The sequence below is a fragment of the Leptodactylus fuscus genome, chromosome 4 (genome assembly GCF_031893055.1).
Source record: "Leptodactylus fuscus isolate aLepFus1 chromosome 4, aLepFus1.hap2, whole genome shotgun sequence".
NCBI classification, from domain to species: Eukaryota; Metazoa; Chordata; class Amphibia; order Anura; family Leptodactylidae; genus Leptodactylus; species Leptodactylus fuscus.
Genome location: NC_134268.1, coordinates 74,777,870 through 74,802,563, shown reverse-complemented (window position 1 = coordinate 74,802,563; position 24,694 = coordinate 74,777,870). Strand labels below are relative to the sequence as shown.

General features: G+C 43.2%; 1 protein-coding gene across 1 annotated transcript in view; it reads right to left on the bottom strand.

Moving 5' to 3' along the window:
- Positions 1 to 24,694, bottom strand: part of RALBP1 (ralA binding protein 1) — a 47,624-nt gene that overhangs the window by 10,822 nt on the left and 12,108 nt on the right. The window contains exon 2 of the mRNA XM_075270688.1: positions 7,892 to 8,196. Coding sequence (XP_075126789.1) covers positions 7,892 to 8,135 — 244 coding nt within the window. The 5' untranslated portion in view covers positions 8,136 to 8,196. The remainder of the gene's footprint in view (positions 1 to 7,891; positions 8,197 to 24,694) is intronic.

The following is a 24,694-nucleotide window of genomic DNA, read 5'->3' as shown; positions in this document are numbered from 1 at the left end:
TGCCCAATTCAGCAGTTATTAGCTGAATATCCCTTTAACATATTAACAAAGAGAAAATATCCTGTAAGGAGCAGGAGTGGATCATACTGCCCAAGCCTCAAGCCTGCATATGATGGGAAGATTGGAAACTGCAATGTAAAACGGGTGCCAATGTTAACGATAAAAATGATCCAGCAAAAGCCGTGGTGGTTAGTTGAATATGGAGAAAAATTCCTTCTTTATTGATTCACATCCTCATAATAAAAACCGCAATTGGTATAAGCATTGCAAGCAGATAGCGTCAGACTGACGCGTTTCGGATTTTTCGTCCTTTCTCAAAGTCTGAACTACCAACATTGAGATTACCACGCCTTTTAAACCACTATCAATGGGAAACCACCTGTAGTTGATATAATCAGGTGTTGAAAATCCCACATCCATTGCAAAAAACGTGATGATCACAATCTGCACTGTGTGCATTGAACAGAACACATAAACATTTAAACATACCATAACCCCACAACACCCAACAATAAAATATTAAAAAACAACAAAAAATCATACAGAAAACATAAGTTACATGTTAATAAAATTTGTTAACAAAACAAAACCAAAAATTGTACAAACAAAATCAAAAAAGTTTTTTATGCAAAGTTTTATGTTTTTTTTTACTTACCTGTTTCTTAATGAAATTCTTGTTTTTCTTTCTTTTTTTCTTTCCACTTGCAGTGTTCGGCTTGTTATTTGTCTAGCCGATGATACTTACATACAGAGATCACAGCATCCTAACAAGAGCATGCGTAGTAACATCGGTGAACACGAATTTTCCATCTTTAATATGGGCACAGTGCGTTACTATTTCAGCTTCAAGTATGGGCAAGATGGATTTAAATAGATTATATCAAGAACATACTACAGAATTTTCATGTTGTTCCTTTCTTTCCATCCGAAGGATTTTGGCCCGATGAATATACGGACTACAGAGTGATCAGTAGTCCGTAGTAAACGCATGCGCAGTTAGTAGGATTAACTGTGGACTATCTGATATTTATATGGATGCTATATATTACTACTATCTGTTCCCAGTCCAGTTTTAGTGGAAAGGAAACATATGATACATATTGGCGGACATCAGTTTTAATGAATTAATGTTTGATGATTCTCTGCATAAAAAACTTTTTTGATTTTGTTTGTACAATTTTTGGTTTTGTTTTGTTAACAAATTTTATTAACATGTAACTTATGTTTTCTGTATGATTTTTTGTTGTTTTTTAATATTTTATTGTTGGGTGTTGTGGGGTTATGGTATGTTTAAATGTTTATGTGTTCTGTTCAATGCACACAGTGCAGATTGTGATCATCACGTTTTTTGCAATGGATGTGGGATTTTCAACACCTGATTATATCAACTACAAGTGGTTTCCCATTGATAGTGGTTTAAAAGGCGTGGTAATCTCAATGTTGGTAGTTCAGACTGAGAAAGGACAAAAAATCCGAAACGCGTCAGTCTGACGCTATCTGCTTGCAATGTTTGTACCAATTGCGGTTTTTATTATGAGGATGTGAATCAATAAAGAAGGAATTTTTCTCCATATTCAACTAACCACCACGGCTTTTGCTGGATCATTTTTATCGTTAACATTGGCATACGTTGCTCCAAGTCAAGGGAGTTTTTCTTCCGGGCATAGCCACATCGAATACACCCTGGTGGGAAGGAATTCAACTGAGATTCAACCATCCGTTGGGCTGAGTATCAAATTCTTTTTTCTTGTTTATTTTTTCATTTATTGTATGTAAAACGGGTTCCATTAGAGAATAAAAAACAGTAACAGTGTTCACCAAATAAGTATCAGCCCGATTAGGAGCCTGACATGAGCTGTGGCCATGAATACTGATCATACTTGAACTTGATAAATCATTGACATAAAAGCTTAGTGATTCAGACAGTATTTATAGACCGCCATTAGCTTATCACAGTCTGCTTTCATCTAAACGCTGAAGCGAATATAATTGACCTAGATGAGAATGGTTCTTGTGCAAGTGAACACTCCAGATCTAAAAGTACAATCTGTTCAGGTACAAGGCTGCTCTCAAGTTCCTAAATCTGGATGGGACATGTGATATTGGGATTGTCAGGATAAATATATGCTGGTGATACAGGATGGACCTCCAGCTTTTGAGCTGATGTTTAACTTCAAGATGTCTTATACATACTGTGACTTAATTTTTGAGACTGAAATTATCATATTCCTATTCCTCATAGTGGGCAAAAAATGGCCACCGAGGTCACGACATGTCCCCAAGGACAAAATGCCATTATGTAATATAGTAAAAAGAGTATTTAGTCAAATAAGTAAAAATCCAGCGTCGATCAGGCGGTAAATTTTCAATAAAATATAACCTTTCTACAACAGTTATTGTAGAGATGTGTCTGCTGCTAGAACTCTGTGTGGCATTGACCTGGTCTCTAATCTGAGCTGCTGTTAACCTGCGATTTCTGAGCTGGTGACTCGGATGAACTTATCCTCTGCAGCAGAGGTGACTCTTGGTCTTCCTTTCCTGGGGCGGTCCTCATGTGAGCCAGTTTCTTTGTAGCACTTGATGGTTTTTGCAACTGCACTTGGGGACACTTTCAAAGTTTTCCCAATTTTTCGGACTGACTGACCTTCATTTCTTAAAGAGGACCTTTCACCACTTTTGGGCACATGCAGTGTTATATACTGCTGGAAAGCTGACAGTGCGCTGAATTCAGCGCACTGTCGGCTTTCCCAATCTGTGCCCGGTGTAAAGAGCTTACGGTGCCGGTACCGTAGTGCTCTATGGTCAGAAGGGCGTTTCTGACCATTAGCCAGAGACGTCCTTCTGCCTCGCGGCGCCAATCACGCTGTGCTGTGGAGCGGGGAGGAACGCCCCCTCCCTCTGCACACACAGCTCGTCCATAGACGAGCATTATCAGGAGTGGGAGGGGGGAGTTCCTCCCCGCTCCACAGCACAGCGTGATTGGCGCCGCGAGGCAGAAGGACGTCTCTGGCTAATGGTCAGAAACGCCCTTCTGACCATAGAGCACTACGGTACCGGCACCGTAAGCTCTTTACACCGGGCACAGATCGGGAAAGCCGACAGTGCGCTGAATTCAGCGCACTGTCAGCTTTCCAGCAGTATATAACACTGCATGTGCCCAAAAGTGGTGAAAGGTCCTCTTTAAAGTAATGATGGCCACTCGTTTTTCTTCACTTAGCTGCTTTTTTTCTTGCCATAATACAAATTCTAACAGTCTATTCAGTAGGACTATCAGCTGTGTATCCACCCGACTTCTGCACAACACAACTGATGATCCAAACCCCATTTATAAGGCATGAAATTCCACTTATTAAACCTGACAGGGCACACCTGTGAAGTGAAAACCATTTCCGGTGACTACCTCTTGAAGCTTATCAAGAGAATGCCAAGAGTGTGCAAAGCAGGAATCAAAGCAAAAGGTGGCTACTTTGAAAAACCTAGAATATAAGACATTTTTTCACACTTTTTTGTTAAGTATATAATTCCACATGTGTTAATTCATAGTTTTGATGCTTTCAGTCTGAATCTACAATTTTCATAGTCATGAAAACACAGAAAACTCTTTGAATGAGAAGGTGTGTCCAAACTTTATAGATTTGTTCCATAGACTGCAGTACAACTGTATAACTATTGAGGCTAGCCACAGGGAAGCTTCAATAGTTATCTTCCTCTTTTTTTTTTTTTTTTTTTTTTAATGTAGATTGTGAGTCCATTTGGAGTATGGGATGGAAAGCCACGCAAACACGGGAAGAACATACAAACTCCTTGCAGATATTTTTTTTCTTTTTCCCCTTGGCAGGATTCGAGTCAAGGACTCCAGCGCTGCAAGGCTGCAGTGCTAACCAGTGTGGACCCCAATAGTTATCTTCCTATGACAATTTTGATATCCTTAATAAGGCTCCTTGCTGCTATAGATATCAGACGACTCCTGCAGGACCTTACAGGAAACTAAATGTAAAGGATAAGGAACAAGAGCACTGAGGGCAAAATGGGGGGCCCTCAGGAGAGACCCGTTATGGTGCTCACTCTGATTTAAATCCACAGTGGACTTGTAAGAAATAAACATATGAAAGGCACATATAAATGTTACTGCATGTCATGAAGAATGTTATTGTACAAAACAAATATGCGTCAAGTTAAATCACTTGGATCTATTCCAATTTTTAAACTATGCAAATCTTCAAAGGGTTTTCTGAGGACTATTTACTTACCAGTTTTTTTTTTTTTTATGTATGGAAAGTTGGGCTTCTGGGCATGTGTCGACACCAAATCATGTGATCTCTTATATTACAAGGATCCTTCCTCTTCCCTTCTGTCCGTGTTCAATGGTATTATGTATGTGGGCCATTCCATGTTAAGTGAACCAATGATTATTTACCTCTATATTTTTAATTCTTTTGAGATTTTGTTATTTGGTAGTAGCGTGTCAGAGAATGCAAAATGTGAAGAAAAAAATTTTCTAGAATTTTTTTTTGATTTTCAAATTTCAGAAAAAGTGCGAATTTTTGCGTTGCCTGCCTTTACATTTCTCCTCATAACTCAGGCTAGAAAAAGAGAGAGAAACAAAATAAACCCCATTCTACTCAGAACTGTCCAGGCTTTCACCAGATATGTCACAAGATTATCTTTGTTAATATTTTACCCAAGCTATTTTAGCCAAGCGAATGCAAATGCAAAATTTTAAAACACATTTCCGAAAAAAACGTTCAATTTAAAAATTTTCAAAAATGCACATGTGCCTGCTATGCCCCGAGCCACGTCTGTACCAAAATTCAAGTTGGGATCGTGATGGGATCATATTTTAAAGTATAACTATTACTGTGTGAAATGAATGGGTTTGGAAAGTGTCCAGCCGTGCATGCCGGTGAGCGTTTTGTACTCTCTGCAGTGAAACTTTTTTTTTTTTTTTTTTTTAACCGGACACAAAGTCGGACATGCAGGACTTTGTGCCCAGTTAAAAAAAACAAAAAACAAACTGGTTTTGCTGCAGAGAGCACAAAACACTCATCGGCGCTCACGGCCGGACACAGTCTATCACGTGTCTGTAGGCAGAAGACGGAAACCTGAAAACGCAAATGAGGTGCGGAAGTGAACCCAGAGTCATGTGAAGTATCTGTCCACCGCAGAGTCAGGAAGTAAGACAGAGCTTACATGTCCTGACTACGAAGAGGAGGAGAGTTTGTTAAAACATCGGATTTGGGAAGCAGAACCCATCAAAGGGGCTCAGCAATACCACACTTTCATTCCAAGTAGTGAAACAGAAATAAAAACAAGGATTTTTTCATTCAGCAATAACAGTGAAGTCCATGAAGTGGTAGAAGGCGGCACAAGATTGGCAATGGATGACATAACTGGTTATGTCACATGTGAATACGATCAGCGCTGATGGCTGCCACTGTACTTTCCAAAGACTATGGAAATGAAGACATAGAATTGACATTTTTGCATCCTTCTGGTCCAGCACCATCCTTTGTGTATCCAAGAAAACCAGACATTTTAAAACTTAAAAAAAAAAATCAGATATTAAAGGGATTCAATCATTAAAATGACTTTTTTTTTTCTCCCTAACATGACATTTTTTCTTCCTTCTTCTGGCGCTGCCTTCAAACTTCTGGGCATGCGCAGTCGGCTCTGCTGTCGGGCCTCGGGCAGAGCAAACTGCGCATGCCCGCATCACTTTTCCTGTGGCTGCTTACACAGTAAACTGGTGTAAGCGGCCATTTTCATGTGGTTGGGATTTCTACCGAATGGCGGCGCGGAGAAGACATCTAAAGGTAGGAGAAGAATAGCCTTTCTTAAGGCTATTCCTACATCTTAGGGAGAAAAAATGTCATTTTAATGATTGAATCCCTTTAACTCAGGTGGAGCCGAACACCATGACAGGCCGGACATACTCTGACACACTGCTAATAAGAGCTTATTGAACAAGATTACATGTCACTCACTAGAAGGGACAAATTGATGATAGAAGACCAATTTAAAAACGTCCTATTAAGTGTTTGATTAGTTCATATTTTATAGAATGAGGATTTTACTACTGTACTATTCTTCTTAATAAATTACACGTTTAGTGATACAATAAAAAAAAATTGTTACATGTAGAAAAAAAAATGTGTTAAAAATATTGGTTCTTTTAATCTTGCTAACATATAATTAGGATGAAACTGTATTTAGAAAATCCCACTTGAGGATATGATCACCTTTTTTCTTTTGGTTTGTTCAATGCATTCAGGTTGAAAATGCTGAACAAGTTGTGTTCTGATGATAAGATGTATTTATTCTGGCAGAAAAAAGGAAGAAGTTCACACAAACATAAAATCAGATGATTCAAGGCTTAAAAATAAATAAAAAAATTGATCCCAATTTGGTCCCAAGTTGAAACCCTGTACAAGTATAACCAAGAACACAAGTAACACACAAGCATTTTTTCACAATTTTAAAACATACGTTTTTTTCACAATTGCGTATCGAAATATTGAATTTGATTTCTCCAAAACAAAATATAAAGAAACACAGTCTTGTGACATATCAAATGAAAGCCGGTATCGTTCTGAGAAAAATGATGCCTCTCCCACCTCTTTATCTTAATTCTAGCCTGAGATATGATAAAAAATGTAAAGCCATACCAGGCCAAAATTTGCACTTTCAAAACTTTAGAAGTCTGTAAAAAATTAACGGATGAAGAAAAAAATTCAAAACTTTTAACTTGTAATTAACTCAAGTTGTACTTCATAAAAAAAATAAAAAAATCTAAAGATGTCAGGTAAAAAAAATATTCATATTTGAATCACTTGATATGGAATGACCCATGCAGAGTAAAGGGAGTAAAGATATACAGTACATGTAATGCCATTGAACATGGAGGAAGAAGAAGGGAGCAGGGTGCTAGTTCTGATCATGTGACCTAGAGTTCAAACCAGTCTTGAAGAACCCAACACAAAATCCTATCACAATAATTGATGATGCAGATGCAGATGAGATGCTACTTACCATAGTGAAAAAGGTTAAGTGACTAGATCAACTCTGCTAGATCTTATAATTAAACAAGTTGGTCAACATAGACTAGAAAGTCAGGAAGAAAGCATCCCATTATTCTGCATATAATTAATATGTGATGCCACAGGTATGTGCAAAGCATCCTTACAGAAATGACTCATTCCCAAATAATACCAAGTAGCGTGTAAGCCTGGACTACACCCTGACTGCACCTCTACTATTACGGCATCAGCTAGAATTCTTCTTTACTACATGCAGTTAAGCCAATGCACAAACCCAGACTGTAAACTGATAAATATCCTACAAAATTCCAATGTAACTCAGAATACACCAGGGCATACCCACTGAAGAAATAATAACCCACATGTATTCCCCGAGAAAGATTCTACCACAAATAACGACTACAACAAATATAGAAAAAGTATAGAAATTAAACAATCACCTAACGAGTGAATAGTTGATAAAATTATTTTTGACTTAAATAACTCAGACTCAACCAGCAGATTTCTAACAGTAGTCAAGATAGTTGGAAAGTTTACAAGATATACAAGAAATACAATAAAACAGGTCACTGACGTCCTATGTCATGCCTTGTTCAGCCTGATTCAGTGATGTCACCATGAATGACACATTGCTGTGTCACTTCACTGGCATACAGCGGTATGTACATATGTATATGTATGTTAGGTAACCATATTGATTGTTTTTTTTTTCCATTTTGCATAGTTCATAAACTATCTACACTGTGCAGGACTTCCAAAAAGACCAACTTATATACAGAAAATATATCCTCAAAACTCAAGGTTAAAAACATGGCAGAACAGCTGTAACTAGTAGCCAGAATATACAGACTTACTTCTTTTCTCCTTCTTCTTAAACTTTCCTTTCTTCTTGCCATGGTCTTTCTCATCATCGGACACTACATCAGGGGGCTCATGGAGGATGTCATGAGGAGGCGATGGCTCTCCAGTACGGTACAGTCCAGGGAATTTAGTTGGGCTGATTTCTTCAGAGCTTGGTGTACGAGCCAGTCCCCCGCCATGCTCAGCCCTTCGATGTTCACTGGGGCTACTGGTGGGAGGCAGAAAGCACTCGGTCATTCTGCCGATGACAACTCACTGCAGGAACTGAGCCCAGATTTCTGTTACCTGTCCATTTTACCTACACAAAAGACCAAAAACAACAATGGTTATATTAACATGACCTATTCAAGCATTAAACAATCTAAAACTCCTATTCAGTCCATCACAGGCTATATTCTCCTGTCCATGAAAGGCCCCTACCAATGTCCGTGTGCATTAGTGAATGCAGAGATAAGCCCTTTCAGCTGGTTCACATTACATCAGGCAGTGAATAATAGACGCTTTTACACCACAAGTTAACTACTCGCCTTGTCACATGCTCATTGCTTGGCCATATAACTGATGATAGGTTTTTTTTATTAAGACATTCAGGTTTTATATGAGGTTTAAGAAAAAACCAGGAATAAATAATGATTATAAGGCCAAAATATGATAAAATAAATCTCTTACTGTTAGCAATAAATTCATATTAAACCTAACTCCAGCGCCTAGTAGAGGAGACTATACAGTTTCTAGATATGTGTCAGATATTCATGTAAATAGCCCTTTATTCTCATGCAAACGATGGGGAAAAAAATGCTACGGCTGAGACCAAAGCCAAGAGAAGCTAAGAACACGCCCATGGCACCGCCCCCTCATTTGGGTATGAATATCACATAGATTTACATGAAAACAGGGTTCCAAGGCTGAACAGAGGCATATTTGGAAACCGAAGAATCACCTCTATAAGGGTACTGGGATTAGGTTTAGAATCAGGTTACTGCTGACAGACTCCCTTTTGTCTATCTTGACCCCAGTGCACTGCTATCATAGAAGTTTATCATAGAAAAAAGATGCATATTTGGCTTGTTAAGGTTGAGGCCTAAGCATAAATAAAGCAGATACCCCAGCAATCTGTGCCCTTAGAATGAAATCTATGCCAGCTTGTAGAAAACAGTCGTAAACAATGATAAGTGTTCCTGGGCCAATGGTCCCACCTATGCCACTTTTTCTCAACGTAGTCAAGATGATGTAAAATGTTCTGAATATAAAGTGTTCTTCTTTACACCACACAACTGACATACAAAGGCAATATGTTTCTTCCACTAAATTTGATCTTCTATTATAAAATGGTCACTGATATTTCAGACACCTTAGGCTAGGTTCATGCTAGCGTTGGTCTCTCCATCGTTCAGGTACACCTGGGGACCTGAACGTCAGAGAACCTATCGGGTAAAACAGCATTTAGCTGCAGACCCCATAGATTATAATGGGGTCCACAGGGTGTCTGTCAGTTTTCCGCCGTGCAGAACTTCTCCACAGTTTTTCAGCGGAATCTGAAGCAGAGTCTACTACAGACACTCCAATGCAGATGTAAACTTACCCTTACACTGGATTCACACCAGCGTTTGGTCTCCATACTTAGGTTTCCTTCTTCTGCTGGCAGAAGACGAAAACCTGTCAGACCCGGTCTGGCCGTGAGCGCCGGTGAGCGTTTTATGCTCTCTGCGGCTAAACTGTTTTTTTAAAACCGAACACAAATTCCTGCATTTCCGATTTTGTGTCCGGTAAAAAAAAAAAAAAAACGGTTTAGCCGCGGAGACCACAAAACACTCCCCAATGCTCATGGCCCGACACTTTTAAAACCCATTCAAATGAATGGGTTTGAAAAATGCCTGCAGGTATAAACGGAGACCGGACGCAGATGTGAACGAGTCCTTAGTCTCTTCTAACAGAGCATGAGACTCTGAACTAAAATGTAATGTTCTTTATTTAAAAATGTTGCTGTTCTCTGCTTGATAAAAAAAAACCTCTAAGAGTCTCCGTTCTAGCAATTTGCCATTCACCTCCTCTCACTAAGGAAGTACAGTCCTTAGTTACTATCAAAATCTAGACAAGTTCACAGTGAGTGGAGGAGTGTGGGCCTGTTCTCTCTTCACAAAGTGAATGGAGAAGGGGAAGGTCTGGTCACATCACAGCTTTCAATACCTATACACTGCAGTCACTAAGAGGATTCTTTTGCTTCTACAATATAGAGAGAGTTTACTTCCGACTAGGTTCTTGTGTTACTACTGATGGGATATTAGAAAGAAACCAGTAGTAGCTGTAATAGATGAGGAAGGGGAAATACTGTTCCTTATTGTACAAGTCTACAGCCTGAGAAGGAAAAGCCATAATGGGTCTATTAGCAACATCAAAACTGATAGGACACAACGTGTAAAGGATTAGTCAGAGACCAGATTGCTCAGGAAGAAAACTCAGATTCCCTTTAAAGAGGACCTTTCACCTCCTGGGGCACATGCGGTGTAATACACCGCTAGAAAGCCGACAGTGCGCTGAATTCAGCCTTCACAATCTGTGCCTCCGGTGAAGAGCCATCAGCGCCAATACTGTAGCTCTTCACTGTCAGAAGGGTGTTTCTGACATAGCGCTGTACTGTGCAAGGGGGCGTTGGTTACCGCCGAGCGGTGAGGAACACCCCTCCAGCACTCGTCTATGGATGCCCCATGTGCCCCAGGAGGTGAAAGGTCCTCTTTAAGTGAAGGGCACAGGAACTGACCAGCAGTAGAGTTAGGACATGCAATCTTTAGACCAGGGATTAGCAACCTTAGGCACTCCAGTTGTTGTGAAACCCCAAACATGCTCCAGTTACTTGTGTGGGAGCTCTGAGAACAGCCAAACAAGTGTGAATGCTGGGAAGTGTAGTTTCACTGCTTGAGTACTCATAGTTGCTGCTCTAGACTGGTACAAACAATGAAGCTTTTTCATAAAGACGGCGAGAGGTTCTCTGCTTTCTATACATAAAGCCTTGGGTTGTTTTTTTTTTTTTTGCTTTGTGCAATGTTGTGGATGATTATATAACTTACATACATATGTAGCAGCTTTGTTGTAAAGCGAGCAATGCAGCTACTTAGAGTATCTGGGCCTTTTAAAAAAAAATTGCAGTTAATTCAGGAATTTTTATAAGCAACAACCTCTGACTAAAGGAACCACACTTGTGCTTAAAAGGAACATTGCAGTAAAATCTGTACTGAGATGTTATCTCTCAAGGAGGTACACTTTGAAGCTCTACAAAGACGTCATAGTTACCAGAAGCAATAATCCCGTTACCGCAACAGAAATAAACGTTGCATATAAATCATAATACGTTATTACAGTCAAGAGTCACATCCCATATGTTCCCATCGTGTAGGCCCTGCAGAGGAACTTCTTCATCTCAAGTCTTAAAGAGTAACTCCTTTTTTTTATTTCGCTATCATATTAAGGAGGGGGGGGGGTGTTTGGTGACAATTCTAGTAATATACTTTGTTACCCTAACTTCATCTTTATTGTAATACAGGTTGTAACATTCTTCTTAGTAAACCTCTAAGTTATTGTTAGGAAAAGTCTGTACACAGTTGTATAGTGAATATGCAGAGCTGAAGCATCTACCGGAGAGGTGAGTAACACTATTTTTTTTCTTTTGCTTCCACACCTTTCCTGGCAATCCGCTTATTATATTCTGGGGTCTAAAGAGACCCCACAGTACGTTGAATGTTCCATGTTCGGTCCGAACAAAACTGCAAATATTGTAGTAACCAAATCCAAATGACCAATGTGAACAAAATCACATTGATTATCTTGGTTGATTTTCGGTTATCACCCAGCCCCACTCCATATATATCCAATTTCAAATGTACAGAGGTATTCTCCCCCTAGACACATTGCTTTGGGAGAGGAGGGTATGATCTCAATATACTGCAGAGCAAGACTCCTGCAACTCCAAGTGCTGCTGTAGAGACAACATGTTTATCTGGTTGAACCTTATGAAGCTCATACACATTAAAGGGGTATTCCCACGTCGCATACTCAGCAGTCTTTACTGCTGTAAAATCTTCTTTCTTCCTGGTTTCTTGCATCATTTGGTGGGCGGGGTTTCACATGCAACCTGTCGTTTAGCTCCACCCCCCAAATTGTGTGTAGCTCCGCCTACCCATATTGGACTATGAAGTACAGGCAGCAGCAACTCCATTCTGTGTTACATACAGAGACTGCCTGTCTCTGCCATAATGAATAGAGATGAGCGAACACTAAAATGTTCGAGGTTCGAAATTCGATTCGAACAGCCGCTCAATGTTCGTGTGTTCGAATGGGTTTCGAACCCCATTATAGTCTATGGGGAACAGATACTCGTTAAGGGGGAAACCCAAATCCGTGTCTGGAGGGTCACCAAGTCCACTATGACACCCCAGGAAATGATGCCAACACCTCTGGAATGACACTGGGACAGCAGGGGAAGCATGTCTGGGGGCATCTAACACACCAAAGACCCTCTATTACCCCAACATCACAGCCGAACAACTACACACTTTACACACTCAATACCACATCTCTGACAGTAGGAAAACACCTTGAAACATGTGTATTTGGCACTTGCAGTGAGGAGAGCTTGTCACCAGCAGTGAATTTGGCCCTTGTAGTAAGTTGAGGTTGGCACCAACATTTGTTTTGAAAATCAGGGTGGATTGAGCCTCTAACCAGCAGAGTTTGGGCAAATTCATGGTGGAGGGAGCCTCTAAACACCCCAGTTTGGGCAAATTCATGGTGGAGGGAGCCTCTAAAAACCCCAGTTTGGACCAATTCATGGTGGAGGGAGCCTCTAACCAGCCCAGTGTGGGCAAATTCATGGTGGAGGGAGCCTCTAAAAAACCCAGTTTGGACCAATTCATGGTGGAGGGAGCCTCTAACCAGCCCAGTTTGGGCAAATTCATGGTGGAGGGAGCCTCTAAAAAACCCAGTTTGGACCAATTCATGGTGGAGGGAGCCTCTAACCAGCCCAGTTTGGGCAAATTCATGGTGGAGGGAGCCTCTAAAAAACCCAGTTTGGACCAATTCATGGTGGAGAGAGCCTCTAACCAGCCCAGTTTGGACCAATTAATGGTGGAGGGAGCCTCTAACCAGCCCAGTTTGGACCAATTAATGGTGGAGGGAGCCTCTAACCAGCCCAGTTTGGACCAATTAATGGTGGAGGGAGCCTCTAACCACCCCAGTTTGGACCAATTCATGGTGGAGGGAGCCTCTAAACAGCCAAGTTTGGACCAATTCATGGTGGAGGGAGCCTCTAAAAACCCCAGTTTGGACCAATTCATGGTGGAGGGAGCCTCTAACCAGCCCAGTTTGGGCAAATTCATAGTGGAGGGAGCCTCTAAACAGCCCAGTTTGGGCAAATTCATGGTGGAGGGAGCCTCTAACCAGCCCAGTTTGGACCAATTAATGGTGGAGGGAGCCGCTAAACAGCCCAGTTTGGACCAATTCATGGTGGAGGGAGCCTCTAAAAACCCCAGTTTGGACCAATTCATGGTGGAGGGAGCCTCTAAAAAACCCAGTTTGGACCAATTCATGGTGGAGGGAGCCTCTAACCAGCCCAGTTTGGACCAATTAATGGTGGAGGGAGCCTCTAAACAGCCAAGTTTGGACCAATTCATGGTGGAGGGAGCCTCTAAAAACCCCAGTTTGGACCAATTCATGGTGGAGGGAGCCTCTAACCAGCCCAGTTTGGGCAAATTCATGGTGGAGGGAGCCTCTAAACAGCCCAGTTTGGGCAAATTCATGGTGGAGGGAGCCTCTAAACAGCCCAGTTTGGGCAAATTCATGGTGGAGGGAGCCTCTAAAAACCCCAGTTTGGACCAATTCATGGTGGAGGGAGCCTCTAAAAACCCCAGTTTGGACCAATTCATGGTGGAGGGAGCCTCTAAAAAACCCAGTTTGGACCAATTCATGGTGGAGGGAGCCTCTAACCAGCCCAGTTTGGACCAATTCATGGTGGAGGGAGCCTCTAAAAACCCCAGTTTGGACCAATTCATGGTGGAGGGAGCCTCTAAACAGCCCAGTTTAGACCAATTCATGGTGGAGGGAGCCTCTAAAAACCCCAATTTGGACCAATTCATGGTGGAGGGAGCCTCTAACCAGCCCAGTTTGGGCAAATTCATGGTGGAGGGAGCCTCTAAAAACCCCAATTTGGACCAATTCATGGTGGAGGGAGCCTCTAAACAGCCCAGTTTTGGCAAATTCATGGTGGAGGGAGCCTCTAAAAACCCCAGTTTGGACCAATTCATGGTGGAGGGAGCCTCTAACCAGCCCAGTTTGGGCAAATTCATGGTGGAGGGAGCCTCTAACCAGCAGAGTTGTGGGAAAGCAGGGTGGAGGGAGCCTCTAACCAGCAGAGTTGGTGGAAATCAGGGTGGAGGGAGCCTCTAACCAGCAGAGTTGGGGGAAATCATGTTGGAGGGAGCCTAGTATTAGCAGAATTGTGCAACGCTTATGGTGGATGAGTATGAGGATGCGGAGGAATTGGAGAGGTTGAGTACAGACATGGAGTTTCATGTTGGGGTGCTTTACACAGGTGGGCACAAAAATGAAGGCTCTATCCAGTGGTGGTTCATTTTTATCAAAGTGAGCCGGTCGGCACTCTCAGCTGACAGACGGGTGCGCTTGTCAGTGATGATGCCACCGGCTGCACTGAACACCCTCTCAGATAGGACGCTGGCGGCAGGACAGGACAGCACCTCCAAGGCATATAGGGCAAGTTCAAGCCACAGGTCCAACTTCGACACCCAATACGTGTAGGGCGCAGAGGGGTCGGAGAGGACAGGGCTGTGGTCGGAAAGGTATTCCCGCAACATGCGCCTATACTTCTCACGCCTGGTGACACTAGGACCCTCCGTGGCGGCACTTTGGCGAGGGGGTGCCATCAAGGTGTCCCAGACCTTAGACAGTGTGCCCCTCGTTTGTGTGGACCGGTGAGAACTTGGTTGCCTACTGGAGGAACTGCCCTCCCTGCCGCCAACGTCACATGCTGGAAACATCTCCATCATATTCTGCACCAATTGCCTGTGGCAAGCATTGATGCGATTGGCCCTCCCCTCTACCGGAATAAAAGACGAGATGTTGTTTTTATACCGGGGGTCAAGGATAGCAAAGATCCAGTACTGGTTGTCCTCCATGATTTTGACAATACGCTTGTCGGTTGTAAAGCACCCCAACATGAACTCAGCCATGTCTGCCACAGTGTTAGTTGGCATGACTCCTCTGGCCCCACCGGAAAGTTCAATCTCCATTTCCTCCTCATCCTCCATGTCTACCCATCCGCGCTGCAACAATGGGACGATTCGAAGTTGCCCGGAAGCCTCCTGTATCACCATCACATCATCGGACAACTCTTCTTCCTCCTCCTCCTCCTCCTCCATTAAACGCAGTGAAGCGGACAGATGTGTGGACCTACTCTCCAGCTGTGACGGATCGGATGCTATCCCTAACTCCTCTGTGTGATCTGAGTTATCCCTGATGTCAATCAGGGATTCTCTCAGAACACACAAGAGCGGGATTGTAAGGCTCACCATCGCATCCTCAGAGCTCACCCTCCTTGTGGACTCCTCAAAGACCCGTAGGATGTCACAAAGGTCTCTCATCCATGGCCACTCATGGATATGAAACTGAGGCAGCTGACTTTGTGGCACCCTAGGGTTTTGTAGCTGGTATTCCATCAAAGGTCTCTGCTGCTCAACCACTCTATTCAACATCTGAAACGTTGAGTTCCAGCGTGTGGGGACGTCGCACAAAAGCCGGTGTTGTGGCACATGCAGGCGTTGCTGGAGAGATTTTAAGCTAGCAGCGGCTACTGTCGACTTGCAAAAGTGGGCGCACATGCGCCGCACTTTCACCAGTAGTTCTGGAACATTGGGGTAGCTCTTTAGGAAACGTTGCACCACTAGGTTGAAGACGTGGGCCAGGCATGGAACATGTTGGAGTCCGGCAAGCTCCAGAGCTGCTACCAGGTTCCGGCCGTTATCACAAACGACCATGCCTGGGCCCAGGTGCAGCGGCTCAAACCATATTGCCGTCTCATCGAGGAGGGCATCCCTCACCTCGGAGGCAGTGTGCTGTCTGTCCCCCAAGCTGATCAGCTTCAGCACAGCCTGCTGACGTCTACCAACGCCAGTGCTGCAACGTTTCCAACTCGTAGCTGGGGTCAATCTAACAGCGGAGGAGGAGGCGGTGGCGGAGGAGGAGGCGGTGGCGGAGGAGGAGGCGGTGGCGGAGGAGGAGGCGGTAGAGGAGGAGGAGGAGGGGGGTGTTCTTCTCGTGTCCCTGCCAGGAATGTTAGGCGGGGAGACGAGGTACACCGGGCCAGTTTGGGAAGCAGTCCCAGCCTCAACTACATTCACCCAGTGTGCCGTCAGTGAAATGTAGCGTCCCTGTCCGCATGCACTTGTCCACGCGTCGGTGGTCAAGTGGACCTTTGTGCAAAGCGCGGAACTAAGGGCCCGCCTGATGTTGAGTGACACGTGCTGGTGCAAGGCGGGGACGGCACACCGGGAGAAGTAGTGACGGCTAGGGACGGCATAGCGAGGTGCCGCAGTTGCCATCAGGTCCAGGAAGGCGGGAGTTTCAACAAGCCGGAACGCCAACATCTCCTGGGCCAGCAGTTTAGCGATGTTGGCGTTCAAGGCTTGCGCGTGTGGGTGGTTAGCAGTGTATTTCTGCCGCCGCTCCAATGTCTGAGAGATGGTGGGTTGTTGTAAAGAAACGCCTGATGGTGCCTTTGATGGTGCAGGAGAAGGAGATAAGACAGGACCAGGGGAGGATGAGGTAGAAGTCAACAAAGTGGCGGAGGCAGATGAAGTGGTGTCCTGGCTCGTCCTCTGGAGTGCATCGCCAGCACAGTCAGCAGTGGCAGTGGCAGAGGCAGTGGCAGAGGCAGTGGCAGTGGCGTGAACGGCAGGCGGCCTTTGTCCTGCCGTTGCTGCCTGCCACTGATTCCAGTGCTTGGATTCCAAATGACGGCGCATTGAAGTGGTGGACAGGTTGCTCTTCTCAGAGCCCCTAATCAATTTCGAGAGGCAAATTGTGCAGACAACACTATATCTGTCCTCGGCGCATTCCTTGAAAAAACTCCACACCTTCGAGAAACGTGCCCTCGAGGTGGGAGTTTTTCGGGGCTGGGTACGAACTGGAACATCTTGGGAGATTCCGGGTGTGGCCTGGCTTCGCCTAAGCTGCTGACCTCTGCCTCTGCCTCTAGCTACCCTTTTTGGTGCTGCACCTGCCTCAACATCCACACTACTTTCCCCGCTTGACATCCCCCCTGTCCAGGTCGGGTCAGTGTCCTCATCATCCACCACTTCCTCTTCCAACTCCTGTCTCATCTCCTCCTCCCGCACAATGCGCCGGTCAACTGGATGCCCTGACGGCAACTGCGTCACATCATCGTCGATGAGGGTGGGTTGCTGGTCATCCACCACCAAATCGAACGGAGATGGAGGAGACTCTAGTGTTTGAGCATCTGGACACAGATGCTCCTCTGTTAGGTTCGTGGAATCGTGACGTGGAGAGGCAGGTTGAGGGACAATGAAAGGAGCGGAGAACAGCTCTGGGGAGCAGGGACAGTTTGGGTTATTGTTCTGTAAAGCTTCGGAATTTTGGGAGGAAGGAAGACAAGACTGTTGGGTAATAGGAGGAGAGGAGGCAGAGTCTGACTGGCTGCTGGACAATGTGCTGTAAGCGTTCTCTGACAGCCATTGCAAGACCTGTTCCTGGTTCTCGGGCCTACTAAGGTTTGTACCCTGCAGTTTAGTTAATGTGGCAAGCAACCCTGGCACTGTGGAGTGGCGCAATGCTTGCTGCCCCACAGGAGTAGGCACGGGACGCCCTGTGGCTTCACTGCTACCTTGCTCCCCAGAACCATTCCCCCGACCTCGCCCACGGCCTCGTCCACGTCCCTTTCCGGGAGCCTTGCGCATTTTGAATTCCTAGTTAGAAATTGGCACTGTATACCAGTAGTAAAAATTGTGGGTGCACGTAACCCCAATATATTCTTTGAATTACCAGTCAGAAACTGGCACTATATGGCAGTAGCAAGAAATGAGGGTATTTGTATTCCCAATATATTCTTTGAATTCCCAGTCAGACAATGGCACTGTATACCAGTAGTAAAAATTGTGGGTGCACGTAACCCCAATATATTCTTTGAATTACCAGTCAGACACTGGCACTATATGGCAGTAGCAAGAAATGAGGGTATTTGTATTCCCAATATATTCTTTGAATTCCCAGTCAGACAATGGCACTGTATACCAGTAGTAAAAATTGTGGGTGCACGTAACCCCAATATATTCTTTGAATTCCCAGTCAGACACTGGCACTATATGGCAGTAGCAAGAAATGAGGGTATTTGTATTCCCAATATATTCTTTGAATTCCCAGTCAGACAATGGCACTGTATACCAGTAGTAAAAATTGTGGGTGCACGTAACCCCAATATATTCTTTGAATTACCAGTCAGAAACTGGCACTATATGGCAGTAGCAAGAAATGAGGGTATTTATAACCCCAATATATTCTTTGAATTCCCAGTCAGACAATGGCACTGTATACCAGTAGTAAAAATTGTGGGTGCACGTAACCCCAATATATTCTTTGAATTACCAGTCAGACACTGGCACTATATGGCAGTAGCAAGAAATGAGGGTATTTGTATTCCCAATATATTCTTTGAATTCCCAGTCAGACAATGGCACTGTATACCAGTAGTAAAAATTGTGGGTGCACGTAACCACAATATATTCTTTGAATTACCAGTCAGAAACTGGCACTATATGGCAGTAGCAAGAAATGAGGGTATTTGTATTCCCAATATATTCTTTGAATTCCCAGTCAGACAATGGCACTGTATACCAGTAGTAAAAATTGTGGGTGCACGTAACCACAATATATTCTTTGAATTACCAGTCAGAAACTGGCACTATATGGCAGTAGCAAGAAATGAGGGTATTTATAACCCCAATATATTCTTTGAATTCCCAGTCAGACAATGGCACTGTATACCAGTAGTAAAAATTGTGGGTGCACGTAACCCCAATATATTCTTTGAATTCCCAGTCAGACACTGGCACTATATGGCAGTAGCAAGAAATGAGGGTATTTGTATTCCCAATATATTCTTTGAATTCCCAGTCAGACAATGGCACTGTATACCAGTAGTAAAAATTGTGGGTGCACGTAACCCCAATATATTCTTTGAATTACCAGTCAGAAACTGGCACTATATGGCAGTAGCAAGAAATGAGGGTATTTGTATTCCCAATATATTCTTTGAATTCCCAGTCAGACAATGGCACTGTATACCAGTAGTAAAAATTGTGGGTGCACGTAACCCCAATATATTCTTTGAATTCCCAGTCAGACACTGGCACTATATGGCAGTAGCAAGAAATGAGGGTATTTGTATTCCCAATATATTCTTTGAATTCCCAGTCAGACAATGGCACTGTATACCAGTAGTAAAAATTGTGGGTGCACGTAACCCCAATATATTCTTTGAATTACCAGTCAGAAACTGGCACTATATGGCAGTAGCAAGAAATGAGGGTATTTGTATTCCCAATATATTCTTTGAATTCCCAGTCAGACAATGGCACTGTATACCAGTAGTAAAAATTGTGGGTGCACGTAACCACAATATATTCTTTGAATTACCAGTCAGAAACTGGCACTATATGGCAGTAGCAAGAAATGATGGTATTTATAACCCCAATATATTCTTTGAATTCCCAGTCAGACAATGGCACTGTATACCAGTAGTAAAAATTGTGGGTGCACGTAACCCCAATATATTCTTTGAATTCCCAGTCAGACACTGGCACTATATGGCAGTAGCAAGAAATGAGGGTATTTGTATTCCCAATATATTCTTTGAATTCCCAGTCAGACAATGGCACTGTATACCAGTAGTAAAAATTGTGGGTGCACGTAACCCCAACATATTCTTTGAATTACCAGTCAGAAACTGGCACTATATGGCAGTAGCAAGAAATGAGGGTATTTGTATTCCCAATATATTCTTTGAATTCCCAGTCAGACAATGGCACTGTATACCAGTAGTAAAAATTGTGGGTGCACGTAACCCCAATATATTCTTTGAATTACCAGTCAGAAACTGGCACTATATGGCAGTAGCAAGAAATGAGGGTATTTATAACCCCAATATATTCTTTGAATTCCCAGTCAGACAATGGCACTGTATACCAGTAGTAAAAATTGTGGGTGCACGTAACCCCAATATATTCTTTGAATTCCCAGTCAGACACTGGCACTATATGGCAGTAGCAAGAAATGAGGGTATTTGTATTCCCAATATATTCTTTGAATTCCCAGTCAGACAATGGCACTGTATACCAGTAGTAAAAATTGTGGGTGCACGTAACCCCAATATATTCTTTGAATTACCAGTCAGAAACTGGCACTATATGGCAGTAGCAAGAAATGAGGGTATTTGTATTCCCAATATATTCTTTGAATTCCCAGTCAGACAATGGCACTGTATACCAGTAGTAAAAATTGTGGGTGCACGTAACCCCAATATATTCTTTGAATTCCCAGTCAGACACTGGCACTATATGGCAGTAGCAAGAAATGAGGGTATTTGTATTCCCAATATATTCTTTGAATTCCCAGTCAGACAATGGCACTGTATACCAGTAGTAAAAATTGTGGGTGCACGTAACCCCAATATATTCTTTGAATTACCAGTCAGACACTGGCACTATATGGCAGTAGCAAGAAATGAGGGTATTTATAACCCCAATATATTCTTTGAATTCCCAGTCAGACAATGGCACTGTATACCAGTAGTAAAAATTGTGGGTGCACGTAACCCCAATATATTCTTTGAATTACCAGTCAGAAACTGGCACTATATGGCAGTAGCAAGAAATGAGGGTATTTGTATTCCCAATATATTCTTTGAATTCCCAGTCAGACAATGGCACTGTATACCAGTAGTAAAAATTGTGGGTGCACGTAACCCCAATATATTCTTTGAATTCCCAGTCAGACACTGGCACTATATGGCAGTAGCAAGAAATGAGGGTATTTGTATTCCCAATATATTCTTTGAATTCCCAGTCAGACAATGGCACTGTATACCAGTAGTAAAAATTGTGGGTGCACGTAACCCCAATATATTCTTTGAATTACCAGTCAGAAACTGGCACTATATGGCAGTAGCAAGAAATGAGGGTATTTGTATTCCCAATATATTCTTTGAATTCCCAGTCAGACAATGGCACTGTATACCAGTAGTAAAAATTGTGGGTGCACGTAACCCCAATATATTCTTTGAATTCCCAGTCAGACACTGGCACTATATGGCAGTAGCAAGAAATGAGGGTATTTGTATTCCCAATATATTCTTTGAATTCCCAGTCAGACAATGGCACTGTATACCAGTAGTAAAAATTGTGGGTGCACGTAACCCCAATATATTCTTTGAATTACCAGTCAGACACTGGCACTATATGGCAGTAGCAAGAAATGAGGGTATTTATAACCCCAATATATTCTTTGAATTCCCAGTCAGACAATGGCACTGTATACCAGTAGTAAAAATTGTGGGTGCACGTAACCCCAATATATTCTTTGAATTACCAGTCAGAAACTGGCACTATATGGCAGTAGCAAGAAATGAGGGTATTTGTATTCCCAATATATTCTTTGAATTCCCAGTCAGACAATGGCACTGTATACCAGTAGTAAAAATTGTGGGTGCACGTAACCCCAATATATTCTTTGAATTCCCAGTCAGACACTGGCACTATATGGCAGTAGCAAGAAATGAGGGTATTTGTATTCCCAATATATTCTTTGAATTCCCAGTCAGACAATGGCACTGTATACCAGTAGTAAAAATTGTGGGTGCACGTAACCCCAATATATTCTTTGAATTACCAGTCAGAAACTGGCACTATATGGCAGTAGCAAGAAATGAGGGTATTTGTATTCCCAATATATTCTTTGAATTCCCAGTCAGACAATGGCACTGTATACCAGTAGTAAAAATTGTGGGTGCACGTAACCCCAATATATTCTTTGAATTCCCAGTCAGACACTGGCACTATATGGCAGTAGCAAGAAATGAGGGTATTTGTATTCCCAATATATTCTTTGAATTCCCAGTCAGACAATGGCACTGTATACCAGTAGTAAAAATTGTGGGTGCACGTAACCCCAATATATTCTTTGAATTACCAGTCAGACACTGGCACTATATGGCAGTAGCAAGAAATGAGGGTATTTATAACCCCAATATATTCTTTGAATTCCCAGTCAGACAATGGCACTGTATACCAGTAGTAAAAATTGTGGGTGCACGTAACCCCAATATATTCTTTGAATTACCAGTCAGAAACTGGCACTATATGGCAGTAGCAAGAAATGAGGGTATTTGTATTCCCAATATATTCTTTGAATTCCCAGTCAGACAATGGCACTGTATACCAGTAGTAAAAATTGTGGGTGCACGTAACCCCAATATATTCTTTGAATTCCCAGTCAGACACTGGCACTATATGGCAGTAGCAAGAAATGAGGGTATTTGTATTCCCAATATATTCTTTGAATTCCCAGTCAGACAATGGCACTGTATACCAGTAGTAAAAATTGTGGGTGCACGTAACCCCAATATATTCTTTGAATTCCCAGTCAGACACTGGCACTATATGGCAGTAGCAAGAAATGAGGGTATTTGTATTCCCAATATATTCTTTGAATTCCCAGTCAGACAATGGCACTGTATACCAGTAGTAAAAATTGTGGGTGCACGTAACCCCAATATATTCTTTGAATTCCCAGTCAGAAACTGGCACTATATGGCAGTAGCAAGAAATGAGGGTATTTATAACCCCAATATATTCTTTGAATTCCCAGTCAGACAATGGCACTGTATACCAGTAGTAAAAATTGTGGGTGTATATAGCCCCAATTCTATTGCTAGGGGACTTGCAGGGTATTTCTGGGGTGAAGGTGGGGGGGCACACCGTTGGAACGGGTATCGGGGTATATATCGGGTATACGGGAATACACTGACAGTGTATTCCATTCAGGATCCTGGGAAAGCTGGGTTGCGGCGATTGAGCCCGTCAGTGCCACGTTACACTGACAAGCTTCTCCCTGGAATTTAGCTCTTACAAGAGCTGTTGTGGTTGTCTTCTCCTTCCTATCCTAGCCTGTCCCTGCCTACCCAGAATCTAAGCCCTAGCTAGCTGGACGGAAACCTCCGTCCTCGGTGAATTGCAAGCTCAGAATGACGCGAACCTGGGCGGCGCTGTTCTTTTAAATTAGAGGTCACATGTTTTCGGCAGCCAATGGGTTTTGCCTACTTTTCTCAACGTCACCGGTGTCGTAGTTCCTGTCCCACCTACCCTGCGCTGTTATTGGAGCAAAAAAGGCGCCAGGGAAGGTGGGAGGGGAATCGAGTAATGGCGCACTTTACCACGCGGTGTTCGATTCGATTCGAACATGCCGAACAGCCTAATATCCGATCGAACATGAGTTCGATAGAACACTGTTCGCTCATCTCTAATAATGAACACAAATGAGTTAGCTAGCCTGATAACTGGGAGAACAGAAGAAATGAAAGCAGCTCCTCTACTCTATCTGAGTGCAGGAAGCTAGGTCACGTGGTGTAGACACAGGAATAGCTAGATACACAGGCTCGCTCCCTGCACTTAGCCCCTCCTCGCTCCCCCCTGAGAGCAGCAGATACATCACTTGACTCATGAGCAGACAAGTCAGGGCTGTGGCCACAAAGAATTGAATAAAGTAAGATAGTGGACAAAAAGCAGTTTTGCTGAAGCAATGTATTTAGGAAAAGTCTTACATCCACATTAACAAGCAGTATAGATAGGATCCTTGTGATGGGACAACCCCTTTAAACACTAGTTAAAGCCACTGATTTGGGTGGGTCTGGCTGACCCTCTAATGTGTTTGGATATATTCCAACTCTCCATCAACAGCAGATGTTTGGAAATGAAGGACTATGGGTCATAGATATCAACACACCAATAGGGGGAGCAGGGAGAAGAACTTTCTAAGGGGGCGTTCACACTACCGTCGGTGTCCAACAGGTAGTGTCCGCTCAAAATCTGGCACGGACATTAGGAGCGGACACTAGCTGTGTCCGTAACACCTGTCATTCACTTAAATGGGCATCGGGTGCGTTCTTTTGCACTCCGTGCCCTTCCTTCCCTGTCCGCAAGTGAAGATGTCCGACTTCTCAAGTGGACAGAAAAACCCGACATATAGGGTTCTTTTTGTCCGCTCCTAATGTCCGTGCCAGATTTTGAGCGGACACTAGGAGCAGACACTACCTGTCGGACACCGACGGTAGTGTGGACGCCCCCTAATATGTATACATTCACCAAATGACAAACACACCCTTAGCTGCTCACCTAAACTGCTTTTAGCCCTGTTTATAGAAATGCAGGTTAAGGCTGGGCTCACAACCAGCAGAAAGTGAAGAGGAATTTGAGGTGGTCTTTTTCCTCTTATTCCTTACTACTTCCCAGTCCTGTGTTCTCCTATTATCCTCAGGTAAAATGGAGCTAATCTGAGGGGTGTCCTGAACTGAACGTTCAATAGCTGAACCAGATGAAGAATCCACAGCAAGACTGAGCAGGACACTTATTTCTGAAAACAATGGGAGGAAAGTCCCAGATAAAATTTACAGCTAATTTTGAGACTGAATACTCAGTGTGAACTTATCTTTAGCTCATCTTAGCTTT